At 47.5% G+C, this 25,038-nt stretch overlaps 1 protein-coding gene across 2 annotated transcripts in view; it reads right to left on the reverse strand.

Moving 5' to 3' along the window:
• The window catches only part of LOC140077148 (dual specificity testis-specific protein kinase 1-like), a 35,004-nt gene extending 29,053 nt beyond the window's left edge, over positions 1 to 5,951 (reverse strand). The window contains exon 1 of one of the 2 annotated variants that reach the window (XM_072124060.1): positions 5,804 to 5,951. In XM_072124060.1, coding sequence (XP_071980161.1) covers position 5,804 — 1 coding nt within the window. In that variant the 5' untranslated portion in view covers positions 5,805 to 5,951. Of the gene's footprint in view, positions 1 to 5,698; positions 5,724 to 5,803 lie in introns of those variants that run through there. The other variant, XM_072124059.1, reaches the window with a different exon arrangement.
• Between the last annotated feature and the right edge of the window lie 19,087 nt (positions 5,952 to 25,038).

Consider the following 25,038-nt stretch of genomic DNA (forward strand, 5'->3'; position numbering starts at 1 on the left):
ACTGGATGCACAGAGCACAGCAGTGTGAGGTCTGATTACACATCTCTCCAGGGACAATACATAACATCTCTCCAGGGACAGTACATAATACTGGCTGCAGAGAGCACAGAGCACAGCAGTGTGAGCTCTGATTACACATCTCTCCAGGGACAATACATAACACTGGCTGCACAGAGCACAGAAGTGTGAGGTATGATTACACATCTCTCCTGGGACCATACATAACACTGGCTGCAGAGAGCACAGAGCACAGCAGTGTGAGGTCTGATTACACATCTCTCCAGGGACAATACATAACACTGGCTGCAGAGAGCACAGAGCACAGCAGTGTGAGGTCTGATTACACATCTCTCCAGGGACAATACATAACACTGGCTGCAGAGAGCACAGAGCACAGCAGTGTGAGGTCTGATTACACATCTCTCCAGGGACAATACATAACACTGGCTGCAGAGAGCACAGAGCACAGCAGTGTGAGGTCTGATTACACATCTCTCCAGGGACAATACATAACACTGGATGCAGAGAGCACAGAGCACAGCAGTGTGAGGTATGATTACACATCTCTCCAGGGACAATACATAATGCTGGCTGCAGAGAGCACAGAGCACAGCAGTGTGAGGTCTGAGTACACATCTCTCCAGGGACAATACATAACACTGGCTGCAGAGAGCACAGAGCACAGCAGTATGAGGTCTGATTACACATCTCTCCAGGGACAATACATAACACTGGCTGCAGAGAGCACAGAGCACAGCAGTGTGAGGTCTGATTACACATCTCTCCAGGGACAATACATAACACTGGCTGCAGAGAGCACAGAGCACAGCAGTGTGAGGTCTGATTACACATCTCTCCAGGGACAATACATAACACTGGATGCAGAGAGCACAGAGCACAGCAGTGTGAGGTATGATTACACATCTCTCCAGGGACAATACATAATGCTGGCTGCAGAGAGCACAGAGCACAGCAGTGTGAGGTCTGAGTACACATCTCTCCAGGGACAATACATAACACTGGCTGCAGAGAGCACAGAGCACAGCAGTATGAGGTCTGATTACACATCTCTCCAGGGACAATACATAACACTGGCTGCAGAGAGCACAGAGCACAGCAGTGTGAGGTCTGATTACACATCTCTCCAGGGACAATACATAACACTGGATGCAGAGAGCACAGAGCACAGCAGTGTGAGGTATGATTACACATCTCTCCAGGGACAGTACATAACACTGGCTGCAGAGAGCACAGAGCACAGCAGTGTGAGGTGTGATTACACATCTCTCCAGGTACAATACATAACACTGGCTGCAGAGAGCACAGAGCACAGCAGTGTGAGGTCTGATTACACATCTCTCCAGAGACAATACATAACACTGGCTGCACAGAGCACAGAGCACAGCAGTGTGAGGTCTGATTACACATCTCTCCAGGGACAATACATAACACTGGCTGCAGTCTGTATGGTCACTCCTGCTGACAGGTTCCATTCTTTGGGGCAGTACTATGGTATCAGAGTACATCATTGGCCCCTGGAGGTAGGAGGGGGTTGGTTTGGGACAGACACAGTCACCCCTCACCCGGCCGTATACCAGTGTTCCCAGTTATAGCCAGGACCTGGTATATTTAGCAGCGGCCCGAGCCGTATACTTACTCCTAATGTTAGCCCTGGTGTCCACAGGTCATCTAATGAATGGGTAACCCCGGACATCAACCTGAGTAAGCATCTGCAGACTCCACAAGAAGGCGCATTAACCCCCGAGAGGCCGCGACAGAGAAAACTAAAACTTTCCCATCACCCAGACAAACCTACATGAGGGAGACGTGACCTGTGCCGCCTAGGACCGTGTTCACACTGTTATCAGGCGCCTGCGAGACGCCAGGGTGTACACACAAGCCATGTGACACGGCTGCATCAATGTGCTCCAGCTCACAACATCTCTGCAATATGTCAGTGAATGGAATAGATTTTAAGGGATTTTCCACAATTTAGAGGCTTCTTTATGTATTCAAATCTGTGGAGCTCCTGAACGTAAATAGAAAGGACGGCGTCACGTAACACTGAGCCAATCACAGGCCTCCGCTGCATTCAGTCCACTCAGACGTGGCCATTGAGGCCAGTGAATAGCTCAGCGGTCACGTGGCATCACTTCTAGCCCGATGGTACCGGAAACCTGGAAGAGTCAGCCCCGACCCAAAGAAGCCCTTAGTATGGGGAGAACCAGCGCCATCCGGAGACTGAACCCAGGGATGACCTCATACTCGCTACAGCTGATGGTTTGTTACAATTGTATCCACTCAAAACAATCCTTCTGCCAGCCCCACCCAGCATCTGCCTGCTGATCTGTTACAGTGTATCAGTGCAGGTACAGGGAATCAGCTGGCAGATTGGGTACAACTGTACCAAAGCCTCAGCTGTGACAAGTTATAGGACTAAAGGTTTTACACAGGAATGTCCCCATACGGGTGCGGCAGGCAGTCCACGCCGAGTACTGGCACCCTCAGCCACATATATATATATACTATAGTTACATACACTGTCTGCTAGGTGTGTATCTAATCCCATCCTGTGTGATACACAGCTCAGCAGACAGTATCACACAGGATAGGATTAGATACACAGCTCAGCAGACAGTATCACACAGGATAGGATTAGATACACAGCTCAGCAGACAGTATCACACAGGAGAGGATTAGATACACAGCTCAGCAGACAGTATTACACAGGATAGGATTAGATACACAGCTCAGCAGACAGTATCACACAGGATAGGATTAGATACACAGCTCAGCAGACAGTATCACACAGGAGAGGATTAGATACACAGCTCAGCAGGCAGTATCACACAGGAGAGGATTAGATACACAGCTCAGCAGACAGTATCACACAGGATAAGATTAGATACACAGCTCAGCAGACAGTATCACACAGGAGAGGATTAGATACACAGCTCAGCAGTCAGTATCACACAGGATAGGATTAGATACACAGCTCAGCAGTCAGTATCACACAGGATAGGATTAGATACACAGCTCAGCAGACAGTATCACACAGGATAGGATTAGATACACAGCTCAGCAGTCAGTATCACACAGGAGAGGATTAGATACACAGCTCAGCAGTCAGTATCACACAGGACAGGATTAGATACACAGCTCAGCAGGCAGTATCACACAGGAGAGGATTGGATACACAGCTCAGCAGTATCACACAGGAGAGGATTAGATACACAGCTCAGCAGTCAGTATCAAACAGGACAGGATTAGATACACAGCTCAGCAGACAGTATCACAAAGGATAGGATTAGATACACAGCTCAGCAGACAGTATCACACAGGATAGGATTAGATACACAGCTCAGCAGGCAGTATCACACAGGAGAGGATTAGATACAGCAGCTCAGCAGACAGTATCACACAGGATAGGATTAGATACACAGCTCAGCAGACAGTATCACACAGGATAGGATTAGATACACAGCTCAGCAGCCTGTATCACACAGGATAGGATTAGATACACAGCTCAGCAGGCAGTATCACACAGGATGGGATTAGATACACAGCTCAGCAGACAGTATCACACAGGATAGGATTAGAGACACAGCTCAGCAGTCAGTATCACACATGATGGGATTAGATACACAGCTCAGCAGTCAGTATCACACAGGACAGGATTAGATACACAGCTCAGGAGGTAGTATCACACAGGATAGGATTAGATACACAGCTCAGCAGTCAGTATCACACAGGACAGGATTACATACACAGCTCAGCAGACAGTATCACACAGGATAGGATTAGATACACAGCTCAGCAGTCAGTATCACACAGGATAGGATTAGATACACAGCTCAGCAGTCAGTATCACACATGATGGGATTAGATACACAGCTCAGTCAGTATCACACAGGATAGGATTATATACACAGCTCAGCAGACAGTATCACACAGGATAGGATTACATACACAGCTCAGCAGACAGTATCTCAAAGGATAGGATTAGATACACAGCTCAGCAGACAGTATCACACAGGACAGGATTAGATACACAGCTCAGCAGTCAGTATCACACAGGATAGGTTTAGATACACAGCTCAGCAGACAGTATCACACAGGATAGGTTTAGATACACAGCTCAGCAGACAGTATCACACAGGATAGGATTAGATACACAGCTCAGCAGACAGTATCACACAGGATAGGATTAGATACACAGCTCAGCAGTCACACAGGATAGGATTAGATACACAGCAGACAGTATCACATAGGATAGGATTAGATACACAGCAGACAGTATCACACAGGATAGGATTAGATACACAGCAGACAGTATCACACAGGATAGGATTAGATACACAGCAGACAGTATCACACAGGATAGGATTAGATACACAGCAGACAGTATCACACAGGATAGGATTAGATGCACAGCAGACGGTATCACACAGGATAGGATTAGATACACAGTTCGGCAGACAGTAGCACACAGGATAGGATTAGATACACAGCTCAGCAGACAGTATCACACAGGATAGGATTAGATACACAGTTCGGCAGACAGTAGCACACAGGATAGGATTAGATACACAGCTCAGCAGACAGTATCACACAGGATAGGATTAGATACACAGCTCAGCAGACAGTATCACACAGGATAGGATTAGATACACAGCTCAGCAGACTATCACACAGGATAGGATTAGATACACAGCTCAGCAGACTATCACACAGGATAGGATTAGATACACTGCTCAGCGGACTGTATCACACAGGATAGGATTAGATACACTGCTCAGCGGTCAGTATCACACAGGATAGGTTTAGATACACTGCTCAGCAGTCAGTATCACACAGGATAGGATTAGATACACAGCTCAGCAGTCAGTATCACACAGGATAGGTTTAGATACACAGCTCAGCAGACAGTATCACACAGGATAGGTTTAGATACACAGCTCAGCAGACAGTATCACACAGGATAGGATTAGATACACAGCTCAGCAGACAGTATCACACAGGATAGGATTAGATACACAGCTCAGCAGTCACACAGGATAGGATTAGATACACAGCAGACAGTATCACATAGGATAGGATTAGATACACAGCAGACAGTATCACACAGGATAGGATTAGATACACAGCAGACAGTATCACACAGGATAGGATTAGATACACAGCAGACAGTATCACACAGGATAGGTTTAGATACACAGCTCAGCAGACAGTATCACACAGGATAGGTTTAGATACACAGCTCAGCAGACAGTATCACACAGGATAGGATTAGATACACAGCTCAGCAGACAGTATCACACAGGATAGGATTAGATACACAGCTCAGCAGACAGTATCACACAGGATAGGATTAGATACACAGTTCGGCAGACAGTAGCACACAGGATAGGATTAGATACACAGCTCAGCAGACAGTATCACACAGGATAGGATTAGATACACAGCTCAGCAGACAGTATCACACAGGATAGGATTAGATACACAGCTCAGCAGACTGTATCACACAGGATAGGATTAGATACACAGCTCAGCAGACTGTATCACACAGGATAGGATTAGATACACTGCTCAGCGGTCAGTATCACACATGTAGGGTTAGTAACACAGCTCAGCAGAGAGTATCTAGTGTGATACTGCCTGCTGAGCTGTGTATCTAAGCTTAGCCATATAACTACACCTCCCAGCATGCGCAGAGCATGGGCGTCGTCCCCCCGGTATCCCCGGCCTGTACCGGAGCTGGGGTCCCCCCGGATAGTCGGAGCTGCCCCCGGTGTGTACTCACTGGAGCCCGGGATCAGGAGGCTGCGGGAGCACCGGCTCCTCTCATGGCTCTGCTCTCACTAAGCCGCTGCGGGAGCTCTCCAGCGCCCCTGCCGGCCACACAGTGCACAGCACACGGAGCAGGCACAGCGCCCCCGCCGGTACACTGCTGTACTGCAGGCTGGAGGGAGAGCACAGGTGCAAGGGGAGACATCTGTCCAGGCATCACCATCCGTATTCAGGACTCCGTGTTGCAGTTTTTTTGTTTAAAAACGGATAAAGAATGGGTTTTCCCTTTGATTTCAATAGACTTGCAGTGTTTTCCATTAATATCCATTTTTGTTCTTCCATTGTTTGTGCGGACCAAATGGCTAAAAGATAATGAAAAACTGGATAATAACTGACACTATCGGAAAGCAAAATATCTCTTACACAAAACTGACACTTTTCTATTCACGTGTCCGATTTTAAACGCATCCAAAACGAGAGTGGGAGGGGGGTCTGCCTGAAACGCATGCACTTCCAATGAATCGCATCTGTTTCATTGCAAACGCATTTGCGTTTTGGCTAAACCCCCTCCCACTTTGGTTTTGGATGCGCTTAAAAATGCGACGAAAATGGAATGTGAGAATGCGCCCTCATCCTACACGTGTGATACTGTCTGCTGAGCTGTGTATCTAATCCTATCCAGTGTGATACAGTCTGCTGAGCTGTGTATCTAATCCTATTATGTGTGATACTGTCTGCTGAGCTGTGTATCTAATCCTATCCTGTGTGATACTGACTGCTGAGCTGTGTATCTAATACTATCCTGTGTGATACTGACTGCTGAGCTGTGTATCTAATCCTATCCTGTGTGATACTGACTGCTGAGCTGTGTATCTAATACTATCCTGTGTGATACTGACTGCTGAGCTGTGTATCTAATCCTATCCTGTGTGATACTGTCTGCTGAGCTGTGTATCTAATCCCATCATGTGTGATACTGCCTGCTGAGCTGTGTATCTAATCCCATCATGTGTGATACTGACTGCTGAGCTGTGTATCTAATCCTATCCTGTGTGGTACTGACTGCTGAGCTGTGTATCTAATCCTGTCCAGTGTGATACTGCCTGCTGAGCTGTGTATCTAATCCCATCATGTGTGATACTGTCTGCTGAGCTGTGTATCTAATCCTATCCTGTGTGATACTGCCTGCTGAGCTGTGTATCTAATCCTCTCCTGTGTGATACTGTCTGCTGAGCTGTGTATCTAATCCTATCCTGTGTGATACTGCCTGCTGAGCTGTGTATCTAATCCCATCATGTGTGATACTGACTGCTGAGCTGTGTATCTAATCCTATCCTGTGTGGTACTGACTGCTGAGCTGTGTATCTAATCCTGTCCTGTGTGATACTGTCTGCTGAGCTGTGTATCTAATCCCATCATGTGTGATACTGCCTGCTGAGCTCTGTATCTAATCCTATCCTGTGTGATACTGCCTGCTGAGCTCTGTATCTAATCCTATCCTGTGTGATACTGTCTGCTGAGCTGTGTATCTAATCCTATCCTGTGTGATACTGCCTGCTGAGCTGTGTATCTAATCCTATCCTGTGTGATACTGACTGCTGAGCTGTGTATCTAATCCTATCCTGTGTGATACTGCCTGCTGAGCTGTGTATCTAATCCTATCCTGTATGATACTGACTGCTGAGCTGTGTATCTAATCCTATCCTGTGTGATACTGACTGCTGAGCTGTGTATCTAATCCTATCCTGTGTGATACTGACTGCTGAGCTGTGTATCTAATCCTATCCTGTGTGATACTGACTGCTGAGCTGTGTATTTAATCCTATCCTGTGTGATACTGTCTGCTGAGCTGTGTATCTAATCCCATCATGTGTGATACTGACTGCTGAGCTGTGTATCTAATCCCATCATGTGTGATACTGACTGCTGAGCTGTGTATCTCATCCTATCCTGTGTGATACTGTCTGCTGAGCTGTGTATCTAATCCTATCCTGTGTGATACTGTCTGCTGAGCTGTGTATCTAATCCTATCCTGTGTGATACTGCCTGCTGAGCTGTGTATCTAATCCTATCCTGTGTGATACTGTCTGCTGATCTGTGTATCTAATCCTATCCTGTGTGATACTGTCTGCTGAGCTGTGTATCTAATCCTATCCTGTGTGATACTGACTGCTGAGCTGTGTATCTAATCCTATCCTGTGTGATACTGTCTCCTGAGCTGTGTATCTAATCCTATCCTGTGTGATACTGCCTGCTGAGCTGTGTATTTAATCCTATCCTGTGTGATACTGCCTGCTGAGCTGTGTATCTAATCCTATCCTGTGTGATACTGACTGCTGAGCTGTGTATCTAATCCTATCCTGTGTGATACTGTCTGCTGAGCTGTGTATCTAATCCTATCCTGTGTGATACTGTCTGCTGAGCTGTGTATCTAATCCCATCCTGTGTGATACAGTCTGCTGAGCTGTGTATCTAATCCTATCTTGTGTGATACTGTCTGCTGAGCTGTGTATCTAATCCTATCCTGTGTGATACAGACTGCTGAGCTGTGTATCTAATCCCATCATGTGTGATACTGTCTGCTGAACTGTGTATCTAATCCTATCCTGTGTGATACTGACTGCTGAGCTGTGTATCTAATCCTATCCTGTGTGATACTGTCTCCTTAGATGTGTATCTAATCCTACCCTGTGTGATACAGTCTGCTGAGCTGTGTATCTAATCCTATCCTGTGTGATACTGTCTGCTGAGATGTGTATCTAATCCTATCCTGTGTGATACTGTCTGCTGAGCTGTGTATCTAATCCCATGATGTGTGATACTGACTGCTGAGCTGTGTATCTAGTCCTATCCTGTGTGATACTGACTGCTGAGCTGTGTATCTAATCCTATCCTGTGTGATACTGTCTGCTGAGATGTGTATCTAATCCCATGATGTGTGATACTGTCTGCTGAGCTGTGTATCTAATCCCATGATGTGTGATACTGACTGCTGAGCTGTGTATCTAGTCCTATCCTGTGTGATACTGCCTGCTGAGCTGTGTATCTAATCCTATCCTGTGTGATACTGTCTGCTGAGCTGTGTATCTAATCCCATCCTGTGTGATACAGTCTGCTGAGCTGTGTATCTAATCCTATCATGTGTGATACTGTCTGCTGAGCTGTGTATCTAATCCTATCCTGTGTGATACAGACTGCTGAGCTGTGTATCTAATCCCATCATGTGTGATACTGTCTGCTGAACTGTGTATCTAATCCTATCCTGTGTGATACTGACTGCTGAGCTGTGTATCTAATCCTATCCTGTGTGATACTGTCTCCTTAGATGTGTATCTAATCCTACCCTGTGTGATAGTCTGCTGAGCTGTGTATCTAATCCTATCCTGTGTGATACTGTCTGCTGAGCTGTGTATCTAATCCTATCCTGTGTGATACTGTCTGCTGAGCTGTGTATCTAATCCTCTCCTGTGTGATACAGGCTGCTGAGCTGTGTATCTAATCCTATCCTGTGTGATACTGCCTGCTGAGCTGTGTATCTAATCCTATCCTGTGTGATACAGGCTGCTGAGCTGTGTATCTAATCCTATCCTGTGTGATACAGGCTGCTGAGCTGTGTATCTAATCCTATCCTGTGTGATACTGTCTGCTGAGCTGTGTATCTAATCCTATCCTGTGTGATACTGACTACTGAGCTGTGTATCTAATCCTATCCTGTGTGATACTGTCTGCTGAGCTGTGTATCTAATCCTATCCTGTGTGATACTGTCAGCTGAGCTGTGTAGCTAATCCTATCCTGTGTGATACTGTCTGCTGAGCTGTGTATCTAATCCTATCCTGTGTGATACTGTCTGCTGAGCTGTGTATCTAATCCTATCCTGTGTGATACTGACTACTGAGCTGTGTATCTAATCCTATCCTGTGTGATACTGTCTGCTGAGCTGTGTATCTAATCATATCCTGTGTGATACTGTCTGCTGAGCTGTGTATCTAATCCTATCCAGTGTGATACTGACTGCTGAGCTGTGTATCTAATCCTGTGTGATACTACGTGCCTCAGTGACCTTCTATAAACCCTCTTGATGTATCCCACATTAGATACTGGCAGATAGGGGGCGCTGCTTATCAGTAAGATGATCAATGATATTCGCTGTGGAAGATTCCTGCAGGTTTATGGCGTCATATCCAGATGTATCCATATTCTGCAGGCGGTAACAGGGGGAGGATGGTGGGAGTAGTGGTCCCCATCTCCTACCGTATGTCACCCCTGTCCCTATTAGCACATAGATTAAAGGGAACCTCATCCTGTAGATAATCCTGCGCCCGGCTCCCGGGGATTAGTGCTGCAGCCCGACAGGAAGATTCCTCTAATACTAAATTATTATTCTCACAAATGACTAAGAATCGCTGTGTGGGAGAAAAGAGCGGAATATTCTGTGATGAGAGGAGCCGAGGGGGGATCCAGCACAACACATAGATACGAGATAGATACGAGATAGATATGAGATAGATAGATATGAGATAGATAGATATGAGATAGATAGATACGAGATAGATAGATACGAGATAGATACGAGATAGATACGAGATAGATACGAGATAGATACGAGATAGATACGAGATAGATAGATACGAGATAGATAGATACGAGATAGATAGATACGAGATAGATAGATAGATAGATAGGAGATAGATAGATAGATAGATAGGAGATAGATAGATAAATAGATAGATAAATAGATAGATAGATAGATAGATAGGAGATAGATAGATAGGAGATAGATAGATAGGAGATAGATAGATAGGAGATAGATAGATAGGAGATAGATAGATAGGAGATAGATAGATAGGAGATAGATAGATGATAGATAGATAGATAGGAGATAGATAGATAGGAGATAGATAGATAGATAGGAGATAGATAGATAGGAGATAGATAGGAGATAGATAGATAGATAGGAGATAGATAGATGATAGATAGATAGGAGATAGATAGATAGATGATAGATAGATAGGAGATAGATAGATAGGAGATAGATAGATAGATATATGATAGATAGATAGGAGATAGATAGATAGATAGGAGATAGATAGATAGATAGATATATGATAGATAGATAGATAGATAGGAGATAGATAGGAGATAGATATATGATAGATAGGAGATAGATGATAGATAGATAGGAGATTTTGGCCAAATCCCCTCCCACTTGCGTTTTGCATGCGCTTAAAAATGCAACGAAAACATCACGTAGGAACCTGCCCTCCAGCTCTAGTATGGACTCTCCCCGGCAGTGTACATTGCAGCATTGGAATGTGCAGTGACGTGTTGGTGGCATCCATACATCTGACACAGGACAATGATGTTATGTGTGAGAACAAGCCATGAGCACCCACAGCCCGGCCACATTCCTGACATAGCACCGCAGATAAACACTGCTGGCACCCGGCGGAGGTGTGAGCCACACGTGTCACTGAGAAGTCACCAACATGCACCCCAAGTGTCAGCGTGTCCCTGTCCTGTCCCCCCAAGTGTCAGCGTGTCCCTGTCCTGTCCCCCAAGTGTCAGCGTGTCCCTGTCCTGTCCCCCAAGTGTCAGCGTGTCCCTGTCCTGTCCCCCCAAGTGTCAGTGTGTCCCTGTCCTGTCCCCCAAGTGTCAGCGTGTCCCTGTCCTGTCCCCCAAGTGTCAGTGTGTCCCTGTCCTGTCCCCCAAGTGTCAGCGTGTCCCTGTCCTGTCCCCTAAAATCGTAATGTGCCCCCCAGTACTCAACTTCCCACTTAAAAAGCAGAGTGTGGGGTATGTGAGTATTGGGGGGGGGGGGGGGGGGCAGTCACTTGTTACACAATGTAGTTCTGTGGATGGACGATTAATCATGGCAGCGCCTCCTTGTGTTCTGGTCTCTAGGATATAAACACTGATGGATGGCGGATGTCACCACTGTCACTATCCATCACATTACAAGTGTCAGCGTGTCCCTGTCCTGTCCCCCCAAGTGTCAGCGTGTCCCTGTCCTGTCCCCCCAAGTGTCAGCGTGTCCCTGTCCTGTCCCCCAAGTGTCAGCGTGTCCCTGTCCTGTCCCCCCAAGTGTCAGCGTGTCCCTGTCCTGTCCCCCAAGTGTCAGCGCGTCCCTGTCCTGTCCCCCCAGTGTCAGCGTGTCCCTGTCCTGTCCCCCCAAGTGTCAGCGTGTCCCTGTCCTGTCCCCCCAAGTGTCAGCGTGTCCCTGTCCTGTCCCCCCAAGTGTCAGCGTGTCCCTGTCCTGTCCCCCAAGTGTCAGCGTGTCCCTGTCCCCCAAGTGTCAGCGTGTCCCTGTCCTGTCCCCCCAAGTGTCAGCGTGTCCCTGTCCTGTCCCCCAAGTGTCAGCGCGTCCCTGTCCTGTCCCCCCAAGTGTCAGCGTGTCCCTGTCCTGTCCCCCAAGTGTCAGCGTGTCCCTGTCCTGTCCCCCAAGTGTCAGCGTGTCCCTGCCCTGTCCCCCCAAGTGTCAGCGTGTCCCTGTCCTGTCCCCCAAGTGTCAGCTCGTCCCTGTCCTGTCCCCAAGTGTCAGCTCGTCCCTGTCCTGTCCCCCCCGAATGTCAGCGTGTCCCTGTCCTGTCCCCCCCAAGTGTCAGCGTGTCCCTGTCCTGTCCCCCAAGTGTCAGCGTGTCCCTGTCCTGTCCCCCAAGTGTCAGCGTGTCCCTGTCCTGTCCCCCAAGTGTCAGCGTGTCCCTGTCCTGTCCCCCAAGTGTCAGCGTGTCCCTGTCCTGTCCCCCAAGTGTCAGCGTTTCCCTGTTTTGTCCCCCAAGTGTCAGCGTGTCCCTGTCCTGTCCCCCCAAGTGTCAGCGTGTCCCTGTCCTGTCCCCCAAGTGTCAGCGTGTCCCTGTCCTGTCCCCCAAGTGTCAGCGTGTCCCTGTCCTGTCCCCCAAGTGTCAGCGTGTCCCTGTCCTGTCCCCCAAGTGTCAGCGTGTCCCTGTCCTGTCCCCCAAGTGTCAGCGTGTCCCTGTCCTGTCCCCCAAGTGTCAGCGTGTCCCTGTCCTGTCCCCCCAAGTGTCAGCGTGTCCCTGTCCTGTCCCCCCAAGTGTCAGCGTGTCCCTGTCCTGTCCCCCCAAGTGTCAGTGTGTCCCTGTCCTGTCCCCCAAGTGTCAGTGTGTCCCTATCCTGTCCCCAAGTGTCAGCGTATCCCTGTCCTGTCCCCCAAGTGTCAGCGTGTCCCTGTCCTGTCCCCCAAGTGTCAGCGTGTCCCTGTCCTGTCCCCCCAAGTGTCAGTGTGTCCCTGTCCTGTCCCCCAAGTGTCATTGTGTCCCTGTCCTGTCCCCCAAGTGTCAGCGTGTCCCTGTCCTGTACCCCCAAGTGTCAGTGTGTCCCTATCCTGTCCCCAAGTGTCAGCGTGTCCCTGTCCTGTCCCCCAAGTGTCAGCGTGTCCCTGTCCTGTCCCCCCAAGTGTCAGCGTGTCCCTGTCCTGTCCCCCAAGTGTCAGCGTGTCCCTGTCCTGTCCCCCCAAGTGTCAGCGTGTCCCTGTCCTGTCCCCCCAAGTGTCACCGTGTCCCTGTCCTGTACCCCCAAGTGTCAGTGTGTCCCTATCCTGTCCCCAAGTGTCAGTGTGTCCCTGTCCTGTCCCCCAAGTGTCAGCGTGTCCCTGCCCTGTCCCCCAAGTGTCAGCGTGTCCCTGTCCTGTACCCCCAAGTGTCAGTGTGTCCCTATCCTGTCCCCAAGTGTCAGCGTGTCCCTGTCCTGTCCCCCAAGTGTCAGCGTGTCCCTGTCCTGTCCCCCCAAGTGTCAGCGTGTCCCTGTCCTGTCCCCCAAGTGTCAGCGTGTCCCTGTCCTGTCCCCCCAAGTGTCAGCGTGTCCCTGTCCTGTCCCCCCAAGTGTCACCGTGTCCCTGTCCTGTACCCCCAAGTGTCAGTGTGTCCCTATCCTGTCCCCAAGTGTCAGTGTGTCCCTGTCCTGTCCCCCAAGTGTCAGCGTGTCCCTGTCCTGTCCCCTAAAATCGTAATGTGCCCCCCAGTACTCAACTTCCCACTTAAAAAGCAGAGTGTGGGGTATGTGAGTATTGGGGGGGGGGGGGGGGGCAGTCACTTGTTACACAATGTAGTTCTGTGGATGGACGATTAATCATGGCAGCGCCTCCTTGTCTTCTGGTCTCTAGGATATAAACACTGATGGATGGCGGATGTCACCACTGTCACTATCCATCACATTACTGATTACATAGACTAACATCTAATTACTATGTACAAAGAGTGGCTGACACAAGAGAGCAATAACCCTGCTGCATTCCATTAGACGCATCCTCTATACACTACACAGTAGAGGTGACACAAGAGTTTGTATAATGGTCCAGCCATTCTTTATAAGAGACTAATGAATAGGACATGAGAGAACAGGACGCCTAGCGCGGCTTTCTAGGTTGGGTATTAGTCTGATAGTCTTGGGAAGGTCATTCAATAGAATTGGTGCAGCTCAGGAGAAGTCCTCAGTCCTGGAGATGGGAGTGGGAGGTTTGAGTTAAAGAATAGCCTGTTCTCTTAGATCTGCCAGTGATATTCATCTGAGTGATAGACTGAGATGAGAGAGGAGAGGTGCAGCACTGTGCAGAGCTGTGTGGATGAGGGTGGCTATTTTAAACTGTATTTGGTGTGAGACAGGCACAGACGAAGCGTCCTGAGTCCTCCTGAGGAGGAGCTGGTGGTCCACAGTGTCATACGCTGCCGAGAGATCCAGAAGAACCAGGAGAGAAGAGATGACCCCTGCTTGGCTCCAGGCCCCCGGTCTCACTTGCTCGCGGCTTTGTCTTTACACAATAGACATGAATATTTGAGCGCAGTCTAACAAAGGACTGAATCAACTTCTGCCTCCAATTCCACAGATGGGCAGATTTTCCGGCTGATGTCACATGTTGTGCATCCAGGGGTCAGAGTCCGCGGCAATGTGGGCGGCTGTCTAGACAGAGCGCTGAGGGGGTGGCGGACCCCAGTAATATGGGACACCCACCTTGATCAGTAAGTTTAGTTCTGGTGTAAAGGGGTTTCCATGGATCTAAATACTGATGGCTGAAAATGTATCCCTGAGTCACCTTCAGGCATCACTGCTGATCACTGAGCCGCCGTCAGGCATCACTGCTGATCACTGAGCCACCTCCAGGCATCACTGCTGATCACTGAGCCACCTCCAGGCATCACTGCTGATCACTGAGCAACTTTCAAGGATCATTGCTGACCACTGAGCAACTTTCAGGCATCACTTTTAATCACTGGTTCACCTTCAGACATCACTACTAATCACTTAGCTGCTTTCAGACATCACTGCTGACCACTGAGCCGACTTCAGGCATCACTGCTGATCACTGAGCCACCTTCAGGCATCACTGCTGACCACTGAGCCACCTTCAGGCATCACTGCTGACCACTGAGCCACCTTCAGGCATCACTGCTGACCACTGAGCCACCTTCAGGCATCCCTGCTGATCACTCATCACTGCTGACCACTGAGCCGCTTTCAGACATCACTACTAATCACCTAGCTGCCTTCAGGCATCACTGCTGACCACTGGTACATCTTCAGGCATCACTGCTGACTACTGAGCCGCCTTCAGGCATCACTACTAATCACTTAGCTACCTTCAGGCATCACTGCTGATCACTGAGCCACCTTCAGGCATCTCTTCTGACCACTGAGGCACCGTCAGACATCACTGCAGATCACTGAGCCACCTTCAGGAATCACTGCTCACCACTAAGCCGCCTTCAGGCATCTCTGCTGATCACTGAGCCGCCTTCAGGCATCACTGTTGATCACTGAGCCACCTTCAGGCATCACTGTTGATCACTGGTTCACCTTCAGACATCACTACTAATCACTTAGCTGCCTTCAGGCATCACTGCTGAAAAATTAGCTGCTTTCAGGCATCACTGCTGAAAAATTAGCTGCTTTCAGGCATCACTGCTGACCACTGAGCCGCATTCAGGCATCACTGCTGACTACTGAGTCGCATTCAGGCATCACTGTTGAAAAATTTGCCACTTTCAGGCTTCATTGCTGACCACTGAGGCACCGTCAGACATCACTGCAGATCACTGAGCCACCTTCAGGAATCACTGCTCACCACTAAGCCGCCTTCAGGCATCTCTGCTGATCACTGAGCCGCCTTCAGGCATCACTGTTGATCACTGAGCCACCTTCAGGCATCACTGTTGATCACTGGTTCACCTTCAGACATCACTACTAATCACTTAGCTGCCTTCAGGCATCACTGCTGAAAAATTAGCTGCTTTCAGGCATCACTGCTGAAAAATTAGCTGCTTTCAGGCATCACTGCTGACCACTGAGCCGCATTCAGGCATCACTGCTGACTACTGAGTCGCATTCAGGCATCACTGTTGAAAAATTTGCCACTTTCAGGCTTCATTGCTGACCACTGAGCCACCTTCAGGCATCACTGCTGATCACTGAGCCACCTTCAGGCTTCATTGCTGATCACTGAGCCACCTTCAGGCATCACTGCTGATCACTGAGCACATGTTGTACATCATGGTGAAGGTGATGCACATTATGTACAGTCAGTATATGGCGGTATTAGAGGATCTTACTGCCCCCTCTAAGGAGAATGGAACACAATGTTCTGCAGCTGTTACTATACGAGCCTCAGCGTGTTGTACTATACACAGTGAGGGCATGCTGGGACCTGTAGTACTACAGCAATCTGACAGCAGAAGACGGGATGTTCTGTCATTGACAAGACACATGTTTACACGAGGACACCTGACACACGGGGGCCTGGACACCTGACACACGGGGGCCCGGACACCTGACACACGGGGGCCCGGACACCTGACACACGGGGGCCCGGACACCTGACACACGGGGGCCCGGACAACCCGTCCCTGGTAACTGCCGGGCTCAAATTCCACCTAAAAGGTTTTCTGGAGATTCATTACAAACATTCAAGAAGCCTAAGGGCAAAGGTCAGAGAAGAGAGGCTGCACAGAGCACAGCAGTGTGAGGTATGATTACACATCTCTCCAGGGACAGTACATAACACTGGCTGCAGGGAGCACAGAGCACAGCAGTGTGAGGTCTGATTACACATCTCTCCAGGGACAATACATAACACTGGCTGCAGAGAGCACAGAGCACAGCAGTGTGAGGTATGATTACACATCTCTCCAGGGACAGTACATAACACTGGCTGCAGAGAGCACAGAGCACAGCAGTGTGAGGTCTGATTACAAATCTCTCCAGGGACAGTACATAACACTGGCTGCAGAGAGCACAGAGCACAGCAGTGTGAGGTCTGATTACACATCTCTCCAGGGACAATACATAACACTGGCTGCAGAGAGCACAGAGCACAGCAGTGTGAGGTATGATTACACATCTCTCCAGGGACAATACATAACACTGGCTGCAGAGAGCACAGAGCACAGCAGTGTGAGGTCTGATTACACATCCCTCCAGGGACAATACATAACACTGGCTACAGAGAGCACGGAGCACAGCAGTGTGAGGAATGATTACACATCTCTCCAGGGACAGTACATAACACTGGTTGCAGAGAGCACAGAGCACAGCAGTGTGAGGTATGATTACACATCTCTCCAGGGACCATACATAACACTGGCTGCAGAGAGCACAGAGCACAGCAGTGTGAGGTCTGATGACACATCTCTCCAGGGACAATACATAACACTGGCCGCAGAGAGAACAGAGCACAGCAGTGTGAGGTCTGATTACACATCTCTCCAGGGACAATACATAACACTGGCCGCAGAGAGAACAGAGCACAGCAGTGTGAGGTTTGATTACACATCTCTCCAGGGACAGTACATAACACTGGCTGCAGAGAGCACAGAGCACAGCAGTGTGAGGTCTGATGACACATCTCTCCAGGGACAATACATAACACTGGCTGCAGAGAGCACAAAGCACAGCGGTGTGAGGTCTGATTACACATCTCTCCAGGGACAATACATAACACTGGCTGCAGAGAGCACAAAGCACAGCGGTGTGAGGTCTGATTACACATCTCTCCAGGGACAATACATAATACTGGCTGCAGAGAGCACAGAGCACAGCAGTGTGAGGGCTGATTACACATCTCTCCAGGGACAATACATAACACTGGCCGCAGAGAGAACACAGCACAGCAGTGTGAGGTCTGATTACACATCTCTCCAGGGACAATACATAACACTGGCTGCAGAGAGCACAGAGCACAGCAGTGTGAGGTATGATTACACATCTCTCCAGGGACAATACATAACACTGGCTGCAGAGAGCACAGAGCACAGCAGTGTGAGGTATGATTACACATCTCTCCAGGGACAATACATAACACTGGCTGCAGAGAGCACAGAGCACAGCAGTGTGAGGTCTGATTACACATCTCTCCAGGGACAATACATAACACTGGCTGCAGAGAGCACAGAGCACAGCAGTGTGAGGTATGATTACACATCTCTCCAGGGACAATACATAACACTGGCTGCAGAGAGCACAGAGCACAGCAGTGTGAGGTCTGATTACACATCTCTCCAGGGACAATACATAACACTGGCTGCAGAGAGCACAGAGCACAGCAGTGTGAGGTATGATTACACATCTCTCCAGGGACCATACATAACACTGGCTGCAGAGAGCACAGAGCACAGCAGTGTGAGGTCTGATGACACATCTCTCCAGGGACAATACATAACACTGGCTGCAGAGAGCACAGAGCACAGCGGAGTGAGGTCTGATTACACATCTCTCCAGGGACAATACATAACACTGGCCGCAGAGAGAACAGAGCACAGCAGTGTGAGGTTTGATTACACATCTCTCCAGGGACAGTACATAACACTGGCTGCAGAGAGCACAGAGCACAGCAGTGTGAGGTATGATTACACATCTCTCCAGGGACCATACATAACACTGGCTGCAGAGAGCACAGAGCACAGCAGTGTGAGGTCTGATTACACATCTCTCCAGGGACAGTACATAACACTGGCTGCAGAGAGCACAGAGCACAGCAGTGTGAGGTATGATTACACATCTCTCCAGGGACAGTACATAACACTGGCTGCAGAGAGCACAGAGCACAGCAGTGTGAGGTATGATTACACATCTCTCCAGGGACCATACATAACACTGGCTGCAGAGAGCACAGAGCACAGCAGTGTGAGGTATGATTACACATCTCTCCAGGGACCATACATAACACTGGCTGCAGAGAGCACAGAGCACAGCAGTGTGAGGTCTGATGACACATCTCTCCAGGGACAATACATAACACTGGCCGCAGAGAGAACACAGCACAGCAGTGTGAGGTCTGATTACACATCTCTCCAGGGACAATACATAACACTGGCTGCAGAGAGCACAGAGCACAGCAGTGTGAGGTATGATTACACATCTCTCCAGGGACAATACATAACACTGGCTGCAGAGAGCACAGCAGTGTGAGGTCTGATTACACATCTCTCCAGGGACAATACATAACACTGGCTGCAGAGAGCACAGAGCACAGCAGTGTGAGGTATGATTACACATCTCTCCAGGGACAATACATAACACTGGCTGCAGAGAGCACAGAGCACAGCAGTGTGAGGTCTGATTACACATCTCTCCAGGGACAATACATAACACTGGCTGCAGAGAGCACAGAGCACAGCAGTGTGAGGTCTGATGACACATCTCTCCAGGGACAATACATAACACTGGCCGCAGAGAGAACACAGCACAGCAGTGTGAGGTCTGATTACACATCTCTCCAGGGACAATACATAACACTGGCTGCAGAGAGCACAGAGCACAGCAGTGTGAGGTATGATTACACATCTCTCCAGGGACAATACATAACACTGGCTGCAGAGAGCACAGCAGTGTGAGGTCTGATTACACATCTCTCCAGGGACAATACATAACACTGGCTGCAGAGAGCACAGAGCACAGCAGTGTGAGGTATGATTACACATCTCTCCAGGGACAATACATAACACTGGCTGCAGAGAGCACAGAGCACAGCAGTGTGAGGTCTGATTACACATCTCTCCAGGGACAATACATAACACTGGCTGCAGAGAGCACAGAGCACAGCAGTGTGAGGTATGATTACACATCTCTCCAGGGACAATACATAACACTGGCTGCAGAGAGCACAGAGCACAGCAGTGTGAGGTATGATTACACATCTCTCCAGGGACAGTACATAACACTGGCTGCAGAGAGCACAGAGCACAGCAGTGTGAGGTATGATTACACATCTCTCCAGGGACAGTACATAACACTGGCTGCAGAGAGCACAGAGCACAGCAGTGTGAGGTATAATTACACATCTCTCCAGGGACAGTACATAACACTGGCTGCAGAGAGCACAGAGCACAGCAGTGTGAGGTCTGACTACGTATCTCTCCAGGGACACTACATAACACTGGCTGCAGAGAGCACAGAGCACCGCAGTGTGAGGTCTGATTACACATCTCTCCAGGGACAATACATAACACTGGCTGCAGAGAGCACAGAGCACAGCAGTGTGAGGTATGATTACACATCTCTCCAGGGACAATACATAACACTGGCTGCAGAGAGCACAGAGCACAGCAGTGTGAGGTCTGATTACACATCTCTCCAGGGACAGTACATAACACTGGCTGCAGAGAGCACAGAGCACAGCAGTGTGAGGTCTGATTACACATCTCTCCAGGGACAATACATAACACTGGCTGCAGAGAGCACAGAGCACAGCAGTGTGAGGTCTGATTACACATCTCTCCAGGGACAATACATAACACTGGCTGCAGAGAGCACAGAGCACAGCAGTGTGAGGTATGATTACACATCTCTCCAGGGACAATACACAGCACTGGCTGCAGAGAACAGAGAGCACAGCAGTGTGAGGTATGATTACACATCTCTCCAGGGACAATACATAACACTGGCTGCAGAGAGCACAGAGCACAGCAGTGTGAGGTCTGATTACACATCTCTCCAGGGACCATACATAACACTGGCTGCAGAGAGCACAGAGCACAGCAGTGTGAGGTCTGATTACACATCCCTCCAGGGACAATACATAACACTGGCAGCAGAGAGCACAGAGCACAGCAGTGTGAGGTATGATTACACATCTCTTCAGGGATAATACATGACACTGGCTGCAGAGAGCACGGAGCACAGCAGTGTGAGGTTTGATTACACATCTCTCCAGGGACAGTACATAACACTGGCTGCAGAGAGCACAGAGCACAGCAGTGTGAGGTATGATTACACATCTCTCCAGGGACCATACATAACACTGGCTGCAGAGAGCACAGAGCACAGCAGTGTGAGGTATGATAACACATCTCTCCAGGGACAATACATAACACTGGCTGCAGAGAGCACAGAGCACAGCAGTGTGAGGTGTGATTACACATCTCTCCAGGGACAGTACATAACACTGGCTGCAGAGAGCACAGAGCACAGCAGTGTGAGGTATGATTACACATCTCTTCAGGGATAATACATGACACTGGCTGCAGAGAGCACAGAGCACAGCAGTGTGAGGTATGATTACACATCTCTTCAGGGATAATACATGACACTGGCTGCAGAGAGCACAGAGCACAGCAGTGTGAGGTATGATTACACATCTCTTCAGGGATAATACATGACACTGGCTACAGAGAGCACAGAGCACAGCAGTGTGAGGTATGATTACACATCTCTTCAGGGATAATACATGACACTGGCTGCAGAGAGCACAGAGCACAGCAGTGTGAGGTATGATTACACATCTCTTCAGGGATAATACATGACACTGGCTGCAGAGAGCACAGAGCACAGCAGTGTGAGGTATGATTACACATCTCTTCAGGGATAATACATGACACTGGCTACAGAGAGCACAGAGCACAGCAGTGTGAGGTATGATTACACATCTCTTCAGGGATAATACATGACACTGGCTGCAGAGAGCACAGAGCACAGCAGTGTGAGGTATGATTACACATCTCTTCAGGGATAATACATGACACTGGCTGCAGAGAGCACAGAGCACAGCAGTGTGAGGTATGATTACACATCTCTTCAGGGATAATACATGACACTGGCTGCAGAGGAGCTGTTTACACAAAACGGAGGACGATTTAAAACCTATACAAATGATCTTTTAGCTTTATGTTAGTTGCAAAAGACTTGGCGCCCCTTTAATAGTCCCTTTAATAGTTTGTTATCCTCGTGCAGGCACTTGGGGACTTGATCTTCTGGTTTGGGTGACCTTCCGCCTGGGTTATAGCAGCACAGGCAGCGTCTGGTGTTACACAATCTCTGACTGTTACTGGCAGGAATTCCCAAGGGGGAAAACATCCGGAAACAGCAGCCGGCAGCATATGTCAGCGCCATAGGGAGTGCCATTACTCCATACTACACCTGGACGTCCTGTCCCTACATGTAACCTGTGAGTGCACCCTATGTGATGGTGACACTGGGGGGAGGTCAGCACATCCCCTGGGGGCAGGGACAGGTACTGCAGTATTATACAGGAAAATGCATTTCTATCTATACATGCAGGGAGCAATGACCGGAGTCTCCGTTATAGGTCCCTACACAAAGCACGGAGAGTATGTAATGTATGTAATGACTTATCACCCGCAGATGCTGATAATTTATGTCTCCTTGAAAGGTTACAGTAAAATGTGTTTATGGAGACGCTCCAGCTATAAATGTGATGGAGTGTACAGGGAGCAGCGGAACCAGCGGGACAATAACTAGTAATGGATCCCGGCCTAATGTATGTCCCCAATGCTAAAGGTTTATTACTGGGAGGTTTATTGGATTTGCAGTAAATGGAGATTCATCACAACAACAAATCTCATTAATATACAATGAGACCAGAGGATACAACGAGGCTGAGATATCCGAGTATAACATCAGAGAGACTACTCATATACACAGTGATAGACACTATAATATAACTACTATAATACTGCCCCCTGTGTACAGGAATATAACTACTATAATACTGCCCCCTATGTACAAGAATATAACTACTATAATACTGCCCCCTATGTACAGGAATATAACTACTATAATACTGTCCCCTATGTACAGGGATATAACTACTATAATACTGCCCCCGATGTACAAGAATATAACTACTATAATACTGCTCCCTATGTACAAGAATATAACTACTATAATACTGCCCCCTATGTACAGGAATATAACTACTATAATACTGCCCCCTGTGTACAGGAATATAACTACTATAATACTGCCCCCTATGTACAAGAATATAACTACTATAATACTGCCCCCTGTGTACAGGAATATAACTACTATAATACTGCCCCCTATGTACAAGAATATAACTACTATAATACTGCCTCCTATGTACAGGAATATAACTACTATAATATTGTCCCCCTATGTACAAGAATATAACTACTATAATACTGCCCCCTATGTACAGGGATATAACTACTATAATACTGTCCCCTATGTACAGGAATATAACTACTATAATACTGACCCCTATGTACAAGAATATATCTACTATAATACTGCCCCCTATGTACAAGAATATAACTACTATAATACTGCCCCCTATGTACAGGAATATAACTACTATAATACTGCCCCCTGTGTACAGGAATATAACTACTATAATACTGCTCCCTATGTACAAGAATATAACTAGTATAATACTGTCCCCTATGTACAAGAATATAACTACTATAATACTGTCCCCTATGTACAAGTATATAACTACTATAATACTGCCCCCTATGTACAGGAATATAACTACTATAATACTGCCCCCTATGTACAAGAATATAACTACTATAATACTGCCCCCTGTGTACAGGAATATAACTACTATAATACTGCCCCCTATGTACAAGAATATAACTACTATAATACTGCCCCCTATGTACAGGGATATAACTACTATAATACTGTCCCCTATGTACAGGAATATAACTACTATAATACTGACCCCTATGTACAAGAATATATCTACTATAATACTGCCCCCTATGTACAAGAATATAACTACTATAATACTGCCCCCTATGTACAGGAATATAACTACTATAATACTGCCCCCTGTGTACAGGAATATAACTACTATAATACTGCTCCCTATGTACAAGAATATAACTAGTATAATACTGTCCCCTATGTACAAGAATATAACTACTATAATACTGTCCCCTATGTACAAGTATATAACTACTATAATACTGCCCCCTATGTACAGGAATATAACTACTATAATACTGCCCCCTATGTACAGGAATATAACTACTATAATACTGCCCCTATGTACAGGAATAGAACTACTATAATACTGCCCCCTATGTACAAGAATATAACTACTATAATACTGACCCCTATGTACAGGAATAGAACTACTATAATACTGCCCCTATGTACAGGAATATAACTACTTTAATACTGCCCCCTATGTACAAGAATATAACTACTATAATACTGCCCCCTATGTACAGGTCTATAACTACTATAATACTGCCCCCTATGTACAAGAATATAACTACTATAATACTGCCCCCTATGTACAGGTCTATAACTACTATAATACTGCCCCCTATGTACAGGAATATAACTACTATAATACTGCCCCCTGTGTACAGGAATATAACTACTATAATACTGCCCCCTATGTACAGGAATATAACTACTATAATACTGCCCCCTATGTACAAGAATATAACTACTATAATACTGCCCCCTATGTACAAGAATATAACTACTATAATACTGCCCCCTATGTACAAGAATATAACTACTATAATACTGCCCCCTATGTACAGGAATATAACTACTATAATACTGCCCACTATGTACAGGAATATAACTACTATAATACTGCCCCCTATGTACAGGAATATAACTACTATAATACTGCCCCCTATGTACAAGAATATAACTACTATAATACTGCCCTCTATGTACAAGAATATAACTACTATAATACTGGCCCCTATGTACAAGAATATAACTACTATAATACTGCCCCCCTATGTACAGGAATATAACTACTATAATACTGCCCCCTATGTACAAGACTATAACTACTATAATACTGCCCCCTATGTACAAGAATATAACTACTATAATACTGCCCCCTATGTACAGGAATATAACTACTATAATACTGCTCCTGTGTACAAGAATATAACTACTATAATACCGCCCCCTATGTACAGGAATATAACTACTATAATACTGCCCCCTATGTACAAGAATATAACTACTATAATACTGCCCCCTATGTACAGGAATATAACTACTAT

Source organism: Engystomops pustulosus, chromosome 9 (genome assembly GCF_040894005.1).
Source record: "Engystomops pustulosus chromosome 9, aEngPut4.maternal, whole genome shotgun sequence".
Taxonomy (NCBI): domain Eukaryota; kingdom Metazoa; phylum Chordata; class Amphibia; order Anura; family Leptodactylidae; genus Engystomops; species Engystomops pustulosus.